We start from the raw sequence: 20,910 nt of genomic DNA on the forward strand, positions 1-20,910 counted from the left end.
ATTGCTGAAAAAAATAACATGAATTGACGTGTAACAGGAATAAATCGTATGACTTTTAACTTTGGGTTAAAACGTTTGTTTTGGTTTTAAAAGGTTTATTTATTACACCTGTTCCTAGCGTTAATAATGGAAATGGAGTTTAGCTTCATCTCAGGGCCCAGAATGTGTTTGTTTGTTACAACAGTGCTATCTGCGGGGGTGTACCCTTCCTTGCACCTGTTGCTCGCCGGGATAGGTTCCAGCTCTGCTGTGACTCGGAATTGGATGAACCTGTTAGAAAAAAGGGGAATGGATGTTTAGAATTTTATGAATAGATTGTTAACAATTTATTAATAGATCATTATAACAGAGTTAAATTAAAGTGTGGTAATTTACATTTTTTACCCAGGACATAATCTAATATTCCTTTTTTGCTTTATAAATATATCCACATACTCTATACAGTATATACAAACAGATGTAAATGATCAGACTTTTGAAATTATATTCTTGAACTATGATAAAGCAAATGTGTTGAAATGACAGATTGAGACAGTGCTCTTCTACTGTCCTTCATAGCTGCAGCAGGGTGCAGAGTTTAATGTCAAAGCATTAAACTTCAGAGTGTGGGGAGAGCTACCTACATGTGTTGTTGAAGCCAATACCCTGGTTTCTTTTAAGAAATGAGTGGATCAGTTAACAACTACCTACCAAACTCACTCGGAACTTATGTTATGTTCTTTGCAGTCCCTTATTCAATGGAGGTTGTCTCAGAGGTATACAGTATAGTTTAGGGATTTACACAAACAAAGAGCAAAAATATGCCAATTCTAGTAGAATTATACCTTTAAAGAGAATGAACAAGGAGGAATGATGTTTATGCGTGTCAAAAAATGCTTATGTATGTGATAACAGTCCTACTGTACATCTTGCTGTAAAAAGAATGCCAGTAAACCGTTGTATTACTTGATTCTGAGGCAGCAAAAGTGTCAGTTCAAACAATATGGCCATGATAATTTGTTGAAGATAATAGTCCTGTTCCACTCTGAGAGATTCCTGGCTGCATTAGCCTGAACACATTATTTATCAAGGGAAGCTGTCAGAACTGCTTCTCCAAAGGCGCTTGAACTGCCAATAATGAATAAATCACTCCGTCTTCTCTTCTCTTTGAAAAATGCTTAAAGTGCATAAAATATAAATTCAGCTGTAAAGCCCTGTTAAGCTATGTTGAACATCACTGATCTCCTCCCAGTTTATTTTTAGTGAACACACTTTCTTGAAACCACACCATGCCACATTGCAGAAGCTACTCGGAGTCAATTAATTGTTAAATACTTTTTATCTCAAGAACATAAAAAAGGTTACAATGATAGGAGGCCATTCAGCCCATTAAGGTTGTTGGGTTTTTTTGTAGCTAATTGATTTGAGGATGTCATCCAGACATTTTGTGAAGGATACCAGGGTATCAGTTTTGAAAACACAGGCTGGCTATCTTGTTCCAGACTCCCAAACTCCTTTGTGTAAATTGCCTAAAGTAATAGAAAATGGATGCATATATATGCATCTTTGTATCCCTTACTGCTTTCACTTCAATTCAATAAATTCTAACGAGTTAGTTAAGCAAGATGTGCCTTCTTTAAATCCCTCTAAAACCCTATTGTTTGCTGATGATCCTTTAGTTTAGTTCTAATTATCATTTCAATTAGACTTATTGGTCTAGAAGTAGTTTAATTTCGTCATAAATTTTATGTGTAAGTTCTCCATTAACAATTTTCCAGTCAATGCATATTACCCTGTCTTGATTGACTCTAGTGAGAGTTTTCTTAGCACTCTATGTGCTGTTTTTCAGTGCAAATATTATTTATATAGGCACTGAAATTAGATGCTAGACAAGTGTTTCTCTGCTGGTGAGCTGCAGCACAGTGGTAAGCTTTCAGACATTAATGCAGAAGAAGCATGGAAAAGTAATGTATGAGAAAAATTAATTGTGAATACATTAGTGTAATCCAGAGACGTGTTGTATGTACACACACAAGACACAGGCCGTGCTCTAAGACTGTGCACATGGGAAACGAGTGTGGTCCAAGTTACATTTTTCAATTTTGACAAACATAAAAACATATGCCGAGAATGTCAGAAAAGGTTGGAGAGTGTTTCACTGTCATCAACTCCTTCCAGGAAGAGGCAACTGTGCACCTAGAATCAAACTGAGATTCGATTGTGAAATCTTGTGTGATCAAGTGGGTTTTTATTCTTGCTGCATCTAACGCTGGTTTATCTTTCGATATCATGGGGTTGCTTTGATAAAAGATTTCTTTGAAGGGCAAGTTTGAAGGCTCGGTTAGGAAGTCTTCTTCTCTGAGGAAGGATGGCACCTTCGCTGGCTCACTGTCGGGGAGGTTCTGACACAAACAAGGAGACATCCCTGCGGGGATCTAATTTCTGCTCTTCTGAATGGCAACAGCTGCTAGCAATGATGTTATCGCATCCCACACGAAGAGGTCGAAGAGGTGACAGTCGAGCCACATTCCCAGTCTTTTGAGGCTCTCTAGGGGTGACTAGTGGAGTCTCAGCTCAGGAGATTTCCACTGTGTCACAATGGTAATAGTTGTGTACCTCGTCATGTGATCTCCTGTAGGCTCTTCTTTAATAAATGGAAGTTAGTAAAGTTCGGGAGAGGTAACAATGACAAAGCAATCACACCCATCTGCGCTTAGTCTCCATCCTCCATCACCACTAAACCAGCTACATAAACTGGACTCAAAAGCCTCCATTCGCATTCATCTCAAGCATGCCACCTTTGCTCATTCTCCGCCTTGCATCTACTCCTTGGTCCACTCACTCCTAATGGGGTTTGAGCAGCTTCGTCCTCTGCTTAATTATCCATTAACCAAGCAGGTTACGGCAAACATTTCTCACCAAGTGCCCCAATCATTCACGAGCATTGAGTCCTTGGATATTGTTGTCCCTATTGAAATCAACTAAATTAAAGTACAGTACCTATTTGAATGGGAGGGCATTCCTGAAAAAGGAAGTTTTTTTAAATTAGATAAGCCCTACAAACATGAAACTGACGATCACAATTTAATCGTAACAGCTTTCTACTGAGAAAGTAAATATTACCATCTCAGCTTTAACTAGATGAGACTATCATATGTTGTAGCTTTGAGGTGTTTATGTCTCTTGAGGAGAATGAAGACATCTGTTAATGAAAATGAGATATCCACTATTGATGTTGTTTTTCTGTTTGAATTTTCAGGATCTGAATGTTTTTTTTTCATTTTAAAATAAGTTTGAAATTGAAAACTACACAGGAGATTATAGGATGGCTGCCCAAAACAGATTATGTTTTGATGTTTGTAATGACATCTCTTTAAGATTAGTTTTGCTTTACTCTTAGGGAGTTAATGAACTGTAAAAATATAATAGCAAAAGAAAGTAATTAAGACTTTGTGCATTACTGCAGATCTTCTGTTGAATGCTATACATCTTACTGCTTCTAGTTCAGTTGAGAGGTTGTGTAACGAGCAGTATATAATAAGCATTTGATAGTGGCAACAGGGGTTTTTGAAGTATCTGATGGAATGACTTTCATTTTCTAATAAAACACCATATTTGTATTTATAAAAATAAATACAGATTTTTTCATGGTGCATTAATAGGACTTCCTGTCACTGGTGAAGAAATTGGTATTAAGTAAAACTGAGTTTGGTATTTTTTAAATATTTTTAGATTAAAGTTTCATTTTGAACAGCATGAATAATCTTGAATGCAATGAGGATATGTTAAATCCATATGGAAGCAGAACTCAGATTTGTAATTTCCACTGAGGTTAAGATGTTTTTTATTAAAAATATTTTTAATTAGATTAATAACTCCTCTTTTAAAGCATCTCATTTAACTCAAACTTCAATTAGGACATTACTGCAAAGGTCTGAAGGCCTAAAGAAATTATGATATGAGGGTTAACCTTGGATTATTGGTTTCAGATATCAGTTTTTTGGATCGTCAGTTGACAGAGGAATTAAGTAACGTTTTCATATTTGTCCTTTTTAGCATCTGGGTCCTCCATTATAGGGAAACTGTAATCCCGGTTTCTCAGACCGGTTATAAAAAATTGGTAATAAAATAAATTCATTGATAGTATAGAAAGATTTGAATTTTGAATTTAAGCACAAAATCGTGAACTTTGTGAAAGCTCTTGTATGGTCACCATTGTTGACTAGTCTTGGCATGGTCAAGAGTTTGCGAGAACTGCTATCTGAAGTGGCCCTTTCTGCTCACTGTAAAAAATAAATAGCTAAAATAATGCGTTGTACAAGCAAATAGGTATGGGTTGTGCAGCAGACTTTTCACTGCAGAGATTTTTTTAATACTTTAATACTTAACTCTGCATGTAGAGTTGACAAGTAATAAGTATTTGTTGGCAAAACTGTCTCGAAGTTGAGAGCAATATTTCTATTGGATTAAAAGAGATGTATTCACAAGCCTGGCTTGTTTACAGTGTAATAGGCCCGCTTCACCTTATCGGCAGTTTTCTTGCCTCGTTCTGAATCGCAGAAATGCCGACAAAATGCCGGTGCGTATGTCTGGAAATTGTGTCTATTTTATCATATAAATTGAAAGTTTTACAAGTTACTGTGTACATTTTATTTTTATTGTGGTTTAAAAAGCAATCCTCGATATTGACTCTTTATAACCCAGAAGTATAAAAATATTGTTGCAGTTCTCCTTAAATAAATGGAGTTCTTAAAAGTTTAAGAGGGATCACAGCAACCAAGCCACTTTCACAACATCCTAACACCATAATATTTCCTGACGTCATTTTGGGAAAGCTATAAATAACCTGAGTAAAGCTCTCTTTTCATATTTGTCCTATAAATTCCTCCTCCTCATCTCTACCATGGCAGCTTATTGTTGGCTCACTCCTCAGCATAATCTCACTATACCACAGCGCTCAATAAACATTCCCTACTGCACTTAGATCTTGGGTGTTATTACTCCTTGGGAAGTGATATTGGGAATGATTTTATTTCTGACATGTTGTATAGTAATTCTTTGCATTGAAAACCCTTTTTTCATACTGGCTTGCCTTGTCTGAAGTTAAGCTTCGCACCCTGTTGAGAAACAGGTTAGTTGCTTGTTGTAAAACCATTCCTCATGTGTGTCAGGAATTGCACACTCAATATCCTTTTATATTCAGGCTTGTCATTCGCTATACGTAATGTGATGAGTAAAAGGTTGCTCATAAAACTAAATCAAAAACCAGTTTGATTTGGAATTAAGTGTATTGGGTGGATGGCCTCCTTGTGGTGCAATCAGCATTCAGGGGTTTTGTTTTTGTTTGTTTATAAAATTGACTTTAAAATTTCACCTCCGGAATAACATTTTTCCATACTGTGTGTGTGTGTAACTGTATGTATTTCAATGTACCTCGGTTTTCTGTTATATTATGTGTCAGTTCACAGCTATGTTTTATTGATCTTGCTATATAAAGAACTTTATAGATGTAAACTAAGATGGCCAATGACTTTCTGTGAGAAAAAGCAACTTCAGTTTTTGTTTTGTATCATAAACCTAGTGCTAATGTCCATGGCACTTAAAAAGTTTGCTAATCTTTAACTAGTACTTCCTTCAGTTTCCCTTAATCTGTACTTCCTGCTACAGAATAAAGCAATTTTATTCCAATCACATAACATCTACTTGAATGTTTCTAGTTTCTAGTGCTTTAGTGCCTCCCCAGATAAAATCCTCTAACCCATCTTTTACTATAACACTAGAGTTTAAATTTCATTGTTTGTATGTAACGGACCTAGGGGTTTGACATTCTGTATAAAATTTTTTTCACTTAATTTAAAATGATTGGGACATGCACTGCCATTTAATACAGCATAAGGTCCCTCTGCCTTCCATCAAAATATACTTTAGCAACAGAATGTCTTTTCAGCTGCTTTGAAACACATTAGTAAAAAAAAATCCACACTGTCTTTCCAATCTCACTGAAATTGAGCATAATGTAGCTGTTCACAAACATGCTAAAATATCAGCAGAGCAAGCAGGATTACTAAAAAAAAGCCAGAATCTTTTCTAGGGAAGGAACATGTTTGCAAATATGAGTATTTGACAGTCTGGAGTCTCTGTGCTTATTGTCAAGATGTTTTAACCATTAGATGTTTATTATTTTATAGCTATGGCTAGATTTAGTCATCAAACAAGAAACAAATTACATTTCTTCAAGCCATGGCATCAGATAAATCTTTGTGATTTGTCTTGTTATGGAGTATTTGTTAGATAGTGCTTGAAGTTGGCTGCTATAAGGACAAGAAAGAAAAAAAATATCCAATGAATAGAGACATTTTTATTCCTGGTCTTTGACTAATTTATAACAGTCTATAGTCCAGATAATGGTTTCTATCTGTCACAGTCTATGTTTATTGTGACATTGTGCCAACATTTCTCTAGTTATTATCTGATCATTCTTAAAAGCTTTTAGTTCCATCATTCACTGGATAAAATTAATTTTTCAGGCCAGATCTGCAGATGTTACAGATCTTGTTCCACATTTTTGGGAAGTAATTGTTAGCCAGGTACACTGCTTAATGTGCTTGATTAATGTGATGTAAGATTGCACAAGACATTTATGACACAGTAAGGGACCGATATGACAATGCGTTTTATAACTTGCAGAGCCGATGAAAGTGGAGCACTTGTATTTGCATTCCTCCTTGAGCATTTTGTCAAAGTCAGAGCAGTTGTCCCTACTCATCCAAGCACTTAGGGAGGCAATAACATGAGAAAGTCAATGGTCTGTAAGTTATAATATTGATTAAAGAAAGGAATATTGATAGATCTCTCGTATAACAACATAATGTCTTGTGGTGATTCAGAATACATACAATTTTTCAAAACCATCTGAAACACAGCAAGGTTACATTAGAAATTTAAATGTAATAAATGAGCTTAGAAGTCACAGCAAAGAATTAATGCTTAATCCAGCAGGGTTTGTTATTAAATTAATATACACTTGCAAACCTATTACTCATTATGAAGGCTTTAGCCTTGTGTTTAATTTCTTTGAAGTAGATAATACTGCGTGATTATATTATTGCTACTGTCTGTCAGTGTCCTTTATAATTTCTTAGGTTTGTTAAAGGATGTATAAATGGGGTTAGTTCTCCTGTACTAACTCCTGTACTGTACTAACTCCTGTCTATCTCCTGTACTAACTCCTGGGGTTAGTTCTGCTGTATCACAGCTCTTGGGTCTTGTGTTTGTTTTGGGCCCACGTCTCCTTCTGTGTGGAGGTTCCATGTTACTCTTGTATCTGTGTGGGGTTTTCCAATGATTTAGTTCCAAAGACATGCTGGTTAGGTTAACTGCTCAGCTATCATTAAGAATTAGTAATAATTGATATTTCAAGATTTTCCCTGTGTGTGCACTGTGTTCATACACAGTTCAGAACACAGGATGTTCTGAAATCCTGTCCAGTCTTGCACTGAATGTTTCCAAAAGAGACGGTCATAATTGCCACAAACCTTTACAGGATAAAGCGACTTTCTAGTAAAAGTATTGATTAATGTCCTTTTTGTGATTAAATAAGAGATATACAGTATAGTGCAAGTTTTTATTTATCTGTCTTCATTACTTGTTTGCACTATATTTAAAGGGCATTGAATACCAATAATAAACTCCCCGCAAAAAACACCACTGAAAACCTAAACTGTTAAGTAAAATTGTGTGGTGACAAATTATTATAGTAGATATGTGTTAGCAGATGGAACTGTGGGAAATTGACTAGAATGATACTTGATTAACATTGTAAGAGCATCCTGGAAGCTGAAAGTAACTAGGGAGATTACAGTACTTGTCAGGGGGACTTGTGCACTCATGGGGGTGCTGAGTGTCGTGGGTTTGGGGGTACATGATTCTAGAGTAGGCAGTTCTTGGTCTGGTAAGACCTTCTGGGTGGAAAAAGTTATTTGAGCAATGTCCTCTCTGGCTATTGCTTTAAATTGAGTGTAATATGATAATATGTCTGCAACCATTCTGCTTCATTCTCAAGCAATGAAACAACAATATATTGTTGTTTATTGTGTTCATTCATCTAATCATTATTAATTATCGCCTTTGAATCTTTTTTTGTTTGTATATGTTGAGTTCCTAAAAGTGTGGCTCACTCAACTATTCCTGTCTTGTCCCTCAGCCAGGCAGACATGCAGAAACACTTCAAATGACATTATCAATGTCATCAATAATTGTGTTGGAAATTGGAGCATTTCAGTTACTCCACATTTAAATTGTTAATGACAATTAGTAATGACTTGAACATTCAAAGTCACTACAAGTAAAAAATCGAAATAATTACCTGAGGTCTAGCACCACGTTTGTTGCAAAACAAGACCTGCAGCTCACTAATTAGTTTTAACAGTTGCTGATTATAGTTAATTGTTTTTAATAAAATTATTATTTGAACAGTAATAAAATATCCAAATTAATCTGAATGTGGCTCAGAGTATGGCAGATGGTTTTCCTGGAAGCCATATATACTGCAGTATTTACAAGTTTAGTAGTCCTTTATTTTTTATTTATCCACGAATTCTTCATTTCATTTTATGCAATTGCAAATACTTGTGGCTGCCCACCCAGTTGCCACCAGTTTTTCTACATTCTTTCTTTCCCAAGATTACAAACCCTAATTATTCTGTAATTAGTCTGTTTTGTGCTTCCACAAAACTATGCAATTGGTCTGCAGGTTTTATACTACACAGACACTTTGAAACTCCCTTTCTTACTGTAGGTGGTTGCATTGGCTCTGAATAATGAACTTATGTATCATGAAAAAACTTTGGTGAAATAAAATGCCGTGGGATTGGGAAAGAGTAAAATTTCCGCACTTGAAACTTGAAGATAGACAAATAACTTGAGCACATCTTTAGTGTGGATGAAAATGAGGCACTAGCACAACTGATTGCTCGAGTTCAACAAGGCCATTGACGTTCAGGAAGAGATTGTCAGAGTTACCAGTGATTAAGTGCATTGGAAACGTAAGGCAGGTGACAAACTGATGAGAACTTTGAGGACTCTTGAGCAGGTGAAGGTTGAAATCCAAAGTCCTTAACTGAGTTTAGAGAGCAAGTGGCTGAATATACTGTAGGATTTAGCAGCAGCAGAAGGAGAGAAATGGCAGGCTCAGGAAGCAATCCTAGAGTGCTGGTGAAAGGGGAAGGGCTGCACACTAGTAGTGGTGCCGTCCTTGGTAGCAGCATCCAGCAGTCCTGTGAGATGCAGGATTTATCAGTCCGAGGGCAGTGTGCAGAAGTCAAGGCTGGTTCCCAATGACAGGAATCACTGCTTGAATGGAGGGTTGGCAGAGAGTCAGCAACCACATGAAGGAGTTCAGTGAAACCTCAGCACGGGAACAGTAGTTATCACAGTGGAACAGCGGCAGCGGGAAGATGGCAGTACACTACCCAAACAGCTAGTAGGGCAGTGGTGAAAACTTAAAAGCAAGCCATAGTAGTGGCAGGCCAATATCAGTATTTCACTCACAATAACTAATTCTTACTGCAAGTGTTCTTACAGTATGTCATTATTTTTAGTCAGAAGTCAGTAATGAGAAAGTGATGGGGGGGGTTAAGACAGTAGAACATCCATCTGTTTTCTAACCACTTTATCCAATACAGGCTTGCGGGGGAGCCAGTGCCTATCCCAGCAAGCAACGGCCACAAGGCAGGATACACCCTGGGTGGGATGCAAGTCCATTGCAGGGCACACACAGACAAACATGCACACACTCACATTCCCAAGGTGAATTTTTCCCAGAAGCCAATTAACCTACAAATATGTGTTTGGACTGCGGGAGGAAAATAGAGCACCATTGGAAATAGACCTTAAAGTGTCTTGAAAGTAGCAAGAAAGGAGAGCAGTGGCAAACTTGCTGGCACTTCAGTATTAAGATAATGAACATGGAAATATTGGATTTGAGGTTTGAGGTTTGTTTTTATAACTAGAATTGGTGAAACATCCCTTATTACAGAAGCCTACAGTTGATGCCTTTGACTGAACTTTATTTAATTAAATAGAAATACACAGTTTTGCCAAATAATGCTACTAGTTGAAAAAGCATCCCTTAACCAAATAAAATAATTGTGCCATTAGTATTTTGTTGGTTTGAAGGAATTTTTACTTAGACATTTCTAAATGTATAGTAGGCTTATCCTTTCCAGACAAGATAACACAAAGAAAAGTTATTATTTCATCATCAGGAATATAATATCTTTGACTACATTATTTTAAAATATTTACTTTCTGATATTCCAAATTTCCTCCTCATTTGACAAACAAATTAAGCAGATCCCTATCTTTTCTTCTTCTACCATTTACTAACCAAACTAGAGGTGTTTGGTGTCTCTCCTTCAACTAAAAATGGTCCTAGAGCCTGTGTCTATACTTTCATCTGTGCTTCTCTTCCCGGCTCAGGTGTCTGACAGATGTGACTATGTCTTTGTGAACGGGAAGGAGATGAGGGGGAAGGTGAGGATTGCAGTGAACTTCTTCTATGGCTACCTCAGCGCCCAGCTGGAAATGACTGTCTGGATCCCACGCCTCCCCCTGCAGATAGAGGTGTCTGACACTGAGCTCAGTCAGATCAAAGGCTGGAGGGTGCCCATCTCCACCAGCAAAAGGTAAGCCACTCCAGACAGGACTGATGAGCAGCAGTCTATTAAGAATGTGTGTAAAGGAAACAAAACCAGGATTTTTAAACAAAACTGTTAAGATAAGCAGGTTTTGAAAATATACACCTATCAAAGAGAAGAGAAGACTCCAAAACTGTCTTCCTAGTATTACATTATGCCCTCTATTTCCAACATGAAGGTTGGAAGAAGATGACTGGCAGTGAAAAAATGAACCTACTTTTGATTAAACACAAGAGAAAGAGTTAAATGCACCTTACTAAAGCTTCAGACTTTATTGCAGGAAAAAGAAAGACTCAGAATAAACAACTAATCAGAACTAGCCAAATCATTGGGAGATCCATAAGTTTGTTACTGTGGACATTGTAAGAGAGTGAGATGTTGTTTGTGTTTAAGGCCGAGCTGGGAGAGTGATGAGGAGGAAGAGGACCGTAAAGGAAGAGGCTGCATGCTGCAGTACCAGCATGCACTGGTGCGAGTGTTCACACACTTTGTGGCCGAGCAGTCGGATCCCCGTGAGCAGATGGCTTATTTCCTGGGCCCGGACTGGCAGGTGGACATCACAGAGCTGGTCCGCTACTTCCTGAAAGTGGAGGACCCGCGGATCGCCAGACTGCAGGCTGGAAGAATACTAGCTGGTCGTGACGTTGGAGTGACCACTATCCAGGTAAGAACATAGCCACTGGTGAAAAATTTGGGTCATTAAGGTAGTGCTCTCCAACTTCTGTCCCACACATCTTACAACCTGTTATCTAGTGATACACACAGTTGAGTCAAATCAGGGCTTGGGTAAATCAATCTCAAGAGATGCTCTGGATTTTGAAGACTGGATCTGTAAATCATCTTGGTGTATCAAGAAAAAAATCCTTTCATGTCTTTTAGCTTTAGATCTCTCTACAACTGTAATGGTCCAGAGCACTTTTTTTTTTTTAGCAGAGACAAGCCCATTACAAGAAGTCAGTGAGGTTTCTTTGCTTGCTTGGCAGGTGCTATCCCCTCTGTCAGACTCCATCCTGGCTGAGAAGACGGTGACTGTGCTGGATGACAAGGTGGCCATCACAGAGCTGGGTGTGCAGCTGGTCACAGGGCTCTCCCTCTCCCTCCAGCTCAGTCCAGGAAGTAACAGGGCCATTGTCGCCACGACAACCACACAGGAGCTACTGCACAGCCCTAAACAGGTTCCATTGCTAAACCTTGCATTAATAAAAAGCTCAGTTAGGTTAGTGTTCAGTTATATTTATGAAAGTATAATTATAACAATACTGTTTTGTAAGTTATAAAATATATTGAGTTGAAATTCCATGATTAAAACTCAGGACCTTCATTGAAATGGTAATCTACAAAAGACAGTAGGCCAGTACCATTTAGAAAGTCCTGGATTCTGATATATCACTAGAATGCATTAAGTCTTAGCCATTATAATGTTAATAAATTGCTTAATAGTAATGGCTATATATACAGTATAATTATCAGCAGTTCAAGGCAAATTTTAAATGTCGTAAACAGTATTTTGCTATAAAGATAAAGAAGGTTGAGTTTTAGAAGAGTGCAAGTGATTTACTTCTGACTGTTGCATGAAACATTAAATCGTTATTAAATAAATTAAACATGGGTTTTGTGTTGCTCAGGAGGCTCAGATCAGCTCTTGGATCCAGTTCAGCGATGGCTCCATGTCGCCTCTGGACATCTACGACTCCAGCTACTACATGCTGTCTGTGACGTCACTAGATGAAGCAGTGGTGTCTGTGCGGCAGGACCCTCCGGAGCGATTTCCCGTTGTGCTGGCGGAAGGAGAGGGCCAGGGGGCTGCGGTCAAGGTGGAAATGGTTATCAGCGAGGTCTGTCAGAAGTCCAAGAGGAAGAGTACCTTGGCAGTAGGTAGCGGAAGCGTCAGGGTGAACTTCCACCCCAGCACCAGGCGAAACAAAGAGGACCGCAGCAGTGACTACGGCAACGACGGGGAAGAGCTGGAGAACAAGAAGAACGTGCGCAAGCAGATGACGCCCTCACAGGGCATGACGGGTACAGACGGGCGCTTCTACGGGAGCTCCCTGTCAGATCGGGAGGAAAGTGCCATGAGGAAAATAACCACAACGGCTAAGTCGGTCGTTAGGGATGTTGCCATGGGAAGCATCTCCAGTGGTGCTGGATGGGATCACAGTAACATAATTGGGTACACAAACTTCCCTTCACAAGTGGATGTTCCCAGAAACAATGGGGCAGAGGTGGAGAGCGACCTAGCTCAAACGCCCCGCTCTTTGACAGACCTGGAGATTGGGATGTACGCGCTGCTGGGTGTCTTCTGCCTGGCCATCCTCGTCTTTCTCCTGAACTGCGTGTCCTATGTCCTGAAGTTCAGACGCAAGCAGGCCCCGGTGCAAGGCCAGGACACCGTGAGCCACATGCATGACTGGGTGTGGCTGGGGACAGACGCTGAGCTGGTAATGAACATGCCAGGCACCCCATCCCAGCATGAGAAACATAACACCACCGTCATAGACATTGGGCTTGGCCTGGAAAATGGAGCCAACCTTGTGAGTGGGGCAGTCCAACAAACTGACCCAATGTGTGGGTCTATGCAATCCATTAGAGCAAAACACAAGAATGAATCCCTCAACTCCCCTACTACAAAGAGAAAGAGAGTTAAGTTCACCACCTTCACCTCCATTTCCTTAGACAACCGCCTCCCCTCCACTGACTCTGCTCTGAAGGACCATGAGATGGACATTAAGTGGGTTGGGCAGGAGGAGAACTGTGTGGAATCCAAAGTAGTTAATGGAGAGCTTCTGGACCATTTATGATGGAATTTTAACTGGGGTTGGATGCGTTTCTGTTCACCTTTATGCCTTCTGTTATTGGTAAGGGATGGTAATGCTTTTATTACAGCACTCCCTGTGTATTTTTGGCCTGTATGGGGCTTTAAGGGCAGAGGTCTAGAAACTACAGGCTGCCATTGTGTTTAGTGGCATTCCAGGCTTTTTTTTAAAACACTTCAATCAAGCACAGGGGTGGGCCAAGTAAGGAAATCACTTTAACTCACAAAGTGCACATAATACAGTACATGACAATATCTGTCACTGTCTCAGTGAAACCCTCCCTGATGTGTACGAATGCAAACCACGGCTGGAGGCCCATAATCAAAAGCCACTTTGAATTGCTCAACCTCCATGAAATTCAAGATGCGCGTCCATAGATATGAGCAAACCGGCATATTCAGATGAACTGAGAGGCTCCCTGTTTGAAGTGAACTCCATCACAAATGGACGTTTGCAGGTTGTGTACAGGCTTATATAGAATCTTTCATGTGGGCTTAGTTTCTTGGCGTCTTTCTTATTGATAGTATGGGAATTTGTCCCCTTCACAGCTGCTCAGAACTGAACATGCATACTGTACATGCACCGAAATGTGTGGAAACCCAATCTGCATTCATCACCTGCATGCCACTGTTCTCAAATCTGAGAAACACGTATATGACAAAAAAGGGATGGTTTTATATATATGTGTGTGTATATATATATGCTATGTATAGTGTATAAACCTTCATTTAAACTTCGATCTTTTTTTCTATCTGTACTGTTTTTGGTTTTTTTAAAAAGTCAAAATAATAGCAAATTTCAACTGTCTACCTAATCATTAAATATTTTCATACTATGGTGTAGATTTTTTAAAAATGTAACATTAAGAACACTCAGAAGGACATGAGCACTAAAATTTAGATTTTGCCATTTATGCTTTTCTTTTCAAGTTATCATAAGAGCTAGGAAAAATGCTCTTTTTCTTGTTTTTCCACTACAAATATTGAAAAGTAATGTTTTATGTACTAAGAAAATTAAATATTGTCACATAAACTTTACCTTTGATTGCAAACTTAAGAACATTAATATGAGTGAGCTTGTATAGCAAGAAAGAGTGCAATTTAAAGTACTGAAATGTTTAATTATTAAAGATTATATAGAAAACAGAAAAAAGCAGACATGCTATGTGGTTTTGTGTGCATACAATGGCTTTAATCTGCTGATAACTCTTAACCCTTGATGGCGAAGTATGTTTAGAAACAATGAGATGGCCTAGAAAAAGAGCTTTGCACCTAAGTTTCAACTATAGTTACAGTATGTAGATGTTGTATCTATGGATTTCACTTTTTGAAGTTACAAGAATCTATTTCTTGACACTGGTATCTATAGGAAAACACACGTATTGAAGAAAGATGCAGTTTTGGTATTGGCATTTATAATGATAAATGATTAGGATTCCAGGAAATTACAGCTGAGTGATCTGTACATTCAGAGAGTGAAATGTCTATTGCGTACCATTCTGCTCACTCACGATGTAAGACCTGCACAAAGCCACTTCTCATGCCTAATTAGGCCTGTCCCTTGTAAATGCTGGTATTTCCGTACTTATAAGCATCATATTGTAATAATTTGTCTTTGAAACCATCTTAAAGTTAAAGAGTGCTTCACTATACTACTCTACTGTTTCTTTCTCAGCAGTACAGTAAGCCTGTACTAGTTAGTTTGTTTGCAAATTAATTACTTTCACATGCTTGGCCCCGCCTTGAGCCACCGATTATGCTCAGGGTTTTTATTGTTTTAGCATTACAGTCTGAAAGCAAATTGCATTGCAGAGTTAGAATGCAGACAAGGCATTGTCAAATGACTGATTTTAAGGGCGCCTTTTATTGGGTTTGCCTTTTGTACAGTATGTTCTCTGGGATTTTAAAAGACGACACACCTACAGTGGATTCGTTATTGTGCCATCAATTTAAAAATCAGTCTAAGCGCAGTGACTACTCTAAAATGGTAAGATTGTAGATTTTTTTTAAACCCTTTGATTTAACCCATGAATTGCTAAGTTTATACTACAGGCAGTTGTGGCTTGCCTTGTGTAATAAAACTTATGAACCACTCAGCATTAGTAGCAAAATTATTATTTTACAATGATAATTAATGGTATCTTGAATTTGAATTTGGTGCAATAATTAGTGTTGCTGCCTCACAGCCCTGGGGTCCTGTGTTTAATTCCCTGGGTGCTGTCTGCGGTGGAGTTTATATGGTCTTCAGGTTCTGCTATTTCCTTCCACAGTCCAAAGACATACTGGTGGGTTAATTGTCTTCTGGGAAAACTGGGCCTGGTGTGAGTGTGTGGATATCTGTGCGTGCCCTGTGATGAACTGGCGTCCCGTCCAGGGTGTTGCATGCATTTTTCGGGATCGGCTCCGGCAGCCCTGTACTGGATAAAGCTGTTAGAAAATGAATGGATACTTTGAATTGATATGGTGTTTTATGTAGAGGAGCACCACTTCATCTCCCACTGCAGAAATGCAACACACCAGGTAAGTGCGTATCTAAAAGGGAGAACTTTAGGAAACCTGGGCTGTGCAAGCCCTAAGTGAAATTTAGAACTAACACTGCAAAAAGTACTGTGGGATCTGGCTTCATCTGAAGTTCAGCACCTCCTACAGCATGGTGTCTACTGTCCCCATACTGGGGTTCTAGGTCTTAGAAATTCTGCTCCAGAGATGAGTGTCATGAGTGCCACTTACAGCAGTAATGTGGATTTACTTAGAAATCCTATCTCCCACGGTTCACCAGAACTGGTCTTGCTTAGCTTTTTAGATGTGACCAGGCTGTCAGTTGGTAACACTGCTGTCAAGGCTTGATAAATATAGCTCTTTTGTCCAACTACATAATCCCTGGATATTACTAAATTTAGTATAATATTTTATTTTTACTGGAGATTTTGTGATGTGATATTAAATCGCCTATCATTTAATTTAAGACTATTACATAGTCTCATTTTCAGAGATGCAGTGTAACTTTTATAGTGTACTGTAAGTATTTAATGAGGTGATTAAACCTCATACAGTATATATTTGACAGTACAGTGGTAATGAAGGAACATTCCTATGTGTGTATGAATGATTTTGGTACCTTTGCTCTTTTTTGACAAATGATCCCCAAGTGAACATCTTTTCACTGTGGTAAATATATTTTCTTGCTACAGGCTTGCAAACATCCACAAGGAAGTCTGTCTTCTTGCCTGACACATGGTGTTACACCCCGCTGTCTGTGCAACACAGCTCCAGGCTTTCCTTTCTTTGTCATTTATTAGTCCTTATTTAGGATATGGCATTGCTGGAATGCAACAAGCATTGCAAACAAGAAGCAGTTGGTGAAAAATACAGTTGCAACCTTCTTTCAGGATGTTTATTCCAATGTTCTGAATCAACCAAGGAAGATCAGTTACAACATCTACAACAGTGATATGTAATATACTCTCCCATCTTGTCACATTTTATGTGTACTGTATAACCCAGCTTTAAATTCCTTCACATATTCAGGCATTATTGATGGAGTTTGTGTTGACCCGTTCTCCTTATCTTTCAAAACATCTGAAAATAGCAGAGTACTGAAAATCTGGTAAAAATGATTTTTTCTTCATGGTACATGCTATTATCTCAAGTAAAAAATGTGCCTTGATGCTACACATTATTGTGCTTCGCTTTGCTTACTCCAAGTAGTGCCATGCAATCTAAATTAGAACTGAGACGCTGTGGTTAAAGAGAGATACTGCATTTGTGTACAAGGTAAGTGGTAGGCAAAATATTTTTTCAATCTCAAATGCTTTATCAAGCCAAAGAAACCTTTTCTAAAAGTCTAAATAATAAGCACAAAAATATTTATTTACATAGGCGTTCAAGGCAAGACATATATTGTTATTCACAACATAAAAGTATTAAATAAATGCATGTATTTTATCATTTATGTAAATTGAACTCTAAGGTACTATATATAGCTGGGCCGATTTCTTTTGTGTTCTTGTTCATTTTTTCTTTATTTTTAATAGAGTACACCTGGGAAAAACCTACTGTACCTCCACATCTCCTGTTTCAAGCTGGTGTTCCCAGATCCCACTTAGATATGGAGGTAAGGCAATACCAGGGAAATAAAATTTCTCAAAGCTTCACTGCTGTATGGCACTCTGAGATTTGGTATGCAACAGTACTCTTGTCTTGTAGATGCAGGTAATGGGAAAACCTTAAAGTCCCACAACAATTTTTCTAATGACCTTTATAATGTCGGGTGGTTTTATAAGTGGACATAGTGCAGAAAATACCCGTTGTATGTTATGACAAAAATGAATCCAGATGTAATCAAAAATAAGAAAGGTTAATGGAAGTGGACCATGAAGTACTTGACTGCTGAGTGGAGACTTCAGGATAGCAAGCTCCTTGTTGTAACACTGACATAATGACACAGGGCATTACCCAGAACAGGCTCAACAATCCTAGGGAATCAAATGCACAGATTTAGCAATGCTTTGCTGTTTTTGGGATCTTAGATTATTCGGAGGTTAAAAGGATTAACCTGGCTTTTTTCTTTGCTCTGTTGCAAGATCCATAGTTGCTAGAGCTAGTATTGTAACTTGTCAATAAGCCAGTCCTTTTAATGCCATGGTTTGGAATTTGAAATTGCAGGATTTTTTTTAAGGCTGTGCAGCTGCCATTGTTTTTCTCCAGATGAATGAATTAGAAACAATGACAGATGAAAGCTTTTAATCATCTGCCTAAATTAAACAAGTACACAATCGGCTAAAGTGTCTGAAATAGCACCGTTTACAATAAGTCATGTGGCAAATTTCAAGATTAAAAATTAGAAAGTACAGTATTTGACTCCATTGAAAAAATGTATTGTGGTTCCGCACCCGTCATTCTCAATGCTATTATTGACATTATTTATGCTAAATAATAAATTAGTAATAATAAAGGTCAATAAATAACAGCAAAAACATGAATCAGTAGAGATATTAGAAAAAACTACAGTACAAAGATTTCCAAAACCTTACCTGAAGAAAAAGGTTGCACTAGTGTATGTTCCATATCTTGTACCTACCAATTGAAGAACATCACATTAAAAAATTCTAGGTATCCTAAAGATCTGGCATCAGAAGACAAAATACATTTGACTGCATCGAAAACCACCTTAACAAAAGATAAAAACTTAACCATTAATCATTTAACAATGGCATATTATTTGTTATCACAAACTATGAATATATTGCAATGCCAGATACTGCTATTGTACACTATACAGTAAGTGTACCAACAAAACAGTTTAACATGTGAAGGAAATGCTAGAGTAGGATTTCTTAAATGCTTCACTTTTGTGCACCGGACCATTATTCTAATGTAAATGTGTAAGTAAAACATTGAAGGAAATGTAGTTTTAATTGCACTGCATTATATTTGAAACCAATGCCTGTTCCTTTTCTTCCTTCCTTAAAAAACAAAACAAAACCTCCATGTACATTGCTTTGAAAGTACAGCAAAATATTAACAGTTACCATCTTTTTGCTGACCCATACATTCCAAACCTGGTCAAGCACAATACTGCATTTCCATGAAGTACAAGACTAGAAAAACTAAAAAAAGAAACCTTGTATACAAGAGTAGTAAACTTATCATCTATTCCTAAAAAATGTCTTAAAATAACAAATGAAACAAAGGAGATAAATGCCCCTTTTCAAATGGCCTGGACTGGTGAAACTGTTTATTTCCAGTATGGAATTTGGCATTGTGCTCTTGCCGTAGCCAGGATAAGAAAGCTGAGTATGGGAAGAGATTCTCAGGGAGCTTGGCTGATCTTCAGTGCAGCTGCTCAATGAGTCGCCGGTAAGTGTCCTTCTCCTTGGCCTTGCAGTGGTGCTCCTTCACATACTTCTTCCCATTTGACACCAGCTTCTCGCGCAGTGAGGGCTCTGCCAGCAGCGTCCTGGACAGGTCCACAAACTCCTAACGGGCAAACGGCGCAACAGCAAGGCAACACTGAGAATGAACACTGCCACGACATTGAATGAAACCTAAGCCAGCTATCTCTCACAATTGCTTTCCTTTCTTCTCTAATAAAGTAAAGTAAATATTTTTCTGAGACGTCAAGCCTACATAAACTTTGTAGGGTAAAAATAATTTGCTAGTAAGAGTTCTAAGGTCAGTAGGTATGTATGTACAGTAAATGGTTTCGCTTATACTGTATATTGTTTTCCTTCATTAACGTATGTACAGGTTCATGGTTTAGAGAGTAAATAGTCTTGTTATAATAAATTGCATTTCGTATTCACTATATGGCACAAAGACATAGTGTTGAAGGTAGTTGTTATTCAGCACAATGACTGATGAATGAAAAGTGCACCTATGTAATCAGTCCTGAGAGACCTACATTTATAGGCTTCACCAGCATCTAACAGCACCCAGCTGAAAACTACCATTTATGGGAATTAAAAACAAACATGGCATCCAACTGTAATTAATTGCTAAGCTCATCAAGGTAAAAAAAAGTAATTAAAATTACTAACAACCTCCCGAAGGAGTAAGGAAATCACAATTTCATTTCTTCAGCATAGCTCAGTGTTCTGTGAGAGGCTAGTGCAGTCTGCTTTTTAAACAGATTTAACTTGGCTAGTGTTTTGAGACTCCTCAGGGAGCAGTGAGCAGAAATTTCAGTGCTTCATTGAAACTCGCAGCCTGATCTGTTGGAAAAGTAGTGTACATGGAATGCCAAGAGTCAAAAGACTAATTTCAGTGCTTTCGAATTGGAAGCTCTTTTCCTTAAAGAAGAGAGAGGTTTATGGCAGACAATCTCATGTTAGAATCTACAGGATAATTAAAATAATGAAATTATTTTTAAACAGTGTGTACTGTATCTACAAAATTTACATTCACCAGTTTCTCATTAAAGTTAGGTTTTTCTTATGTGAAGTTCCTCTGACTTTCATAAAACCTTGTTAAATGTTGATGTTGTTTCAAATGGAAAGCAAATATCATGCAACACAATGATTGAAAATCACTCTGAATCAACAAAAGAATACACTTAGCTTTTACAGATTTGGACAATGACTATCATTGTAAAATTTAAATTTAGCCCTCAATCCCATCAGTCCTAGCAACACATAGTGGGAAGTGAAGAAAGCATATTTTAAAGCATGTGTTAACACTCAAAGCTGGTCCAAGCTCACCAACTGTGAAATCACAGATATTCTATGGCAGGGGTGGCAAACTCAGTTAATGGAGGACCTGGTGGTTTTTGACCAAGCTGGGTAGTCAATTAAACTATTAATGTAATTATTTTCACAATTAGACTCACAAAGGATTTTTGTGTCTTTTTCTATAATGTCTTCTACAGTTGATTTAAACTACTACAGTATTTGCTTACTATTATTCAAATCTCATACGAAGTAT

The 20,910-nt window shown here is 38.0% G+C and overlaps 2 protein-coding genes across 2 annotated transcripts in view; one reads left to right on the plus strand and one right to left on the minus strand.

Annotated features, from left to right (window-relative positions):
* Positions 1–14,641, plus strand: part of LOC148819140 (transmembrane protein 132D-like) — a 69,209-nt gene extending 54,568 nt beyond the window's left edge. Inside the window, exons 6-9 of the mRNA XM_088935787.1 lie at positions 10,459–10,664; positions 11,070–11,340; positions 11,660–11,851; positions 12,302–14,641. Of these exons, the coding sequence (XP_088791913.1) occupies positions 10,459–10,664; positions 11,070–11,340; positions 11,660–11,851; positions 12,302–13,474 (1,842 nt within the window). The 3' untranslated portion in view covers positions 13,475–14,641. The remainder of the gene's footprint in view (positions 1–10,458; positions 10,665–11,069; positions 11,341–11,659; positions 11,852–12,301) is intronic.
* A 2,696-nt stretch (positions 14,642–17,337) lies between these two features.
* glt1d1 (glycosyltransferase 1 domain containing 1) overlaps positions 17,338–20,910 on the minus strand; it is a 33,007-nt gene continuing 29,434 nt past the window's right edge. The window contains exon 12 of the mRNA XM_088936089.1: positions 17,338–19,467. Coding sequence (XP_088792215.1) covers positions 19,321–19,467 — 147 coding nt within the window. The 3' untranslated portion in view covers positions 17,338–19,320. The remainder of the gene's footprint in view (positions 19,468–20,910) is intronic.

Source organism: Atractosteus spatula, chromosome 17 (genome assembly GCF_055471065.1).
Source record: "Atractosteus spatula isolate fAtrSpa1 chromosome 17, fAtrSpa1.hap1, whole genome shotgun sequence".
NCBI lineage: Eukaryota > Metazoa > Chordata > Actinopteri > Semionotiformes > Lepisosteidae > Atractosteus > Atractosteus spatula.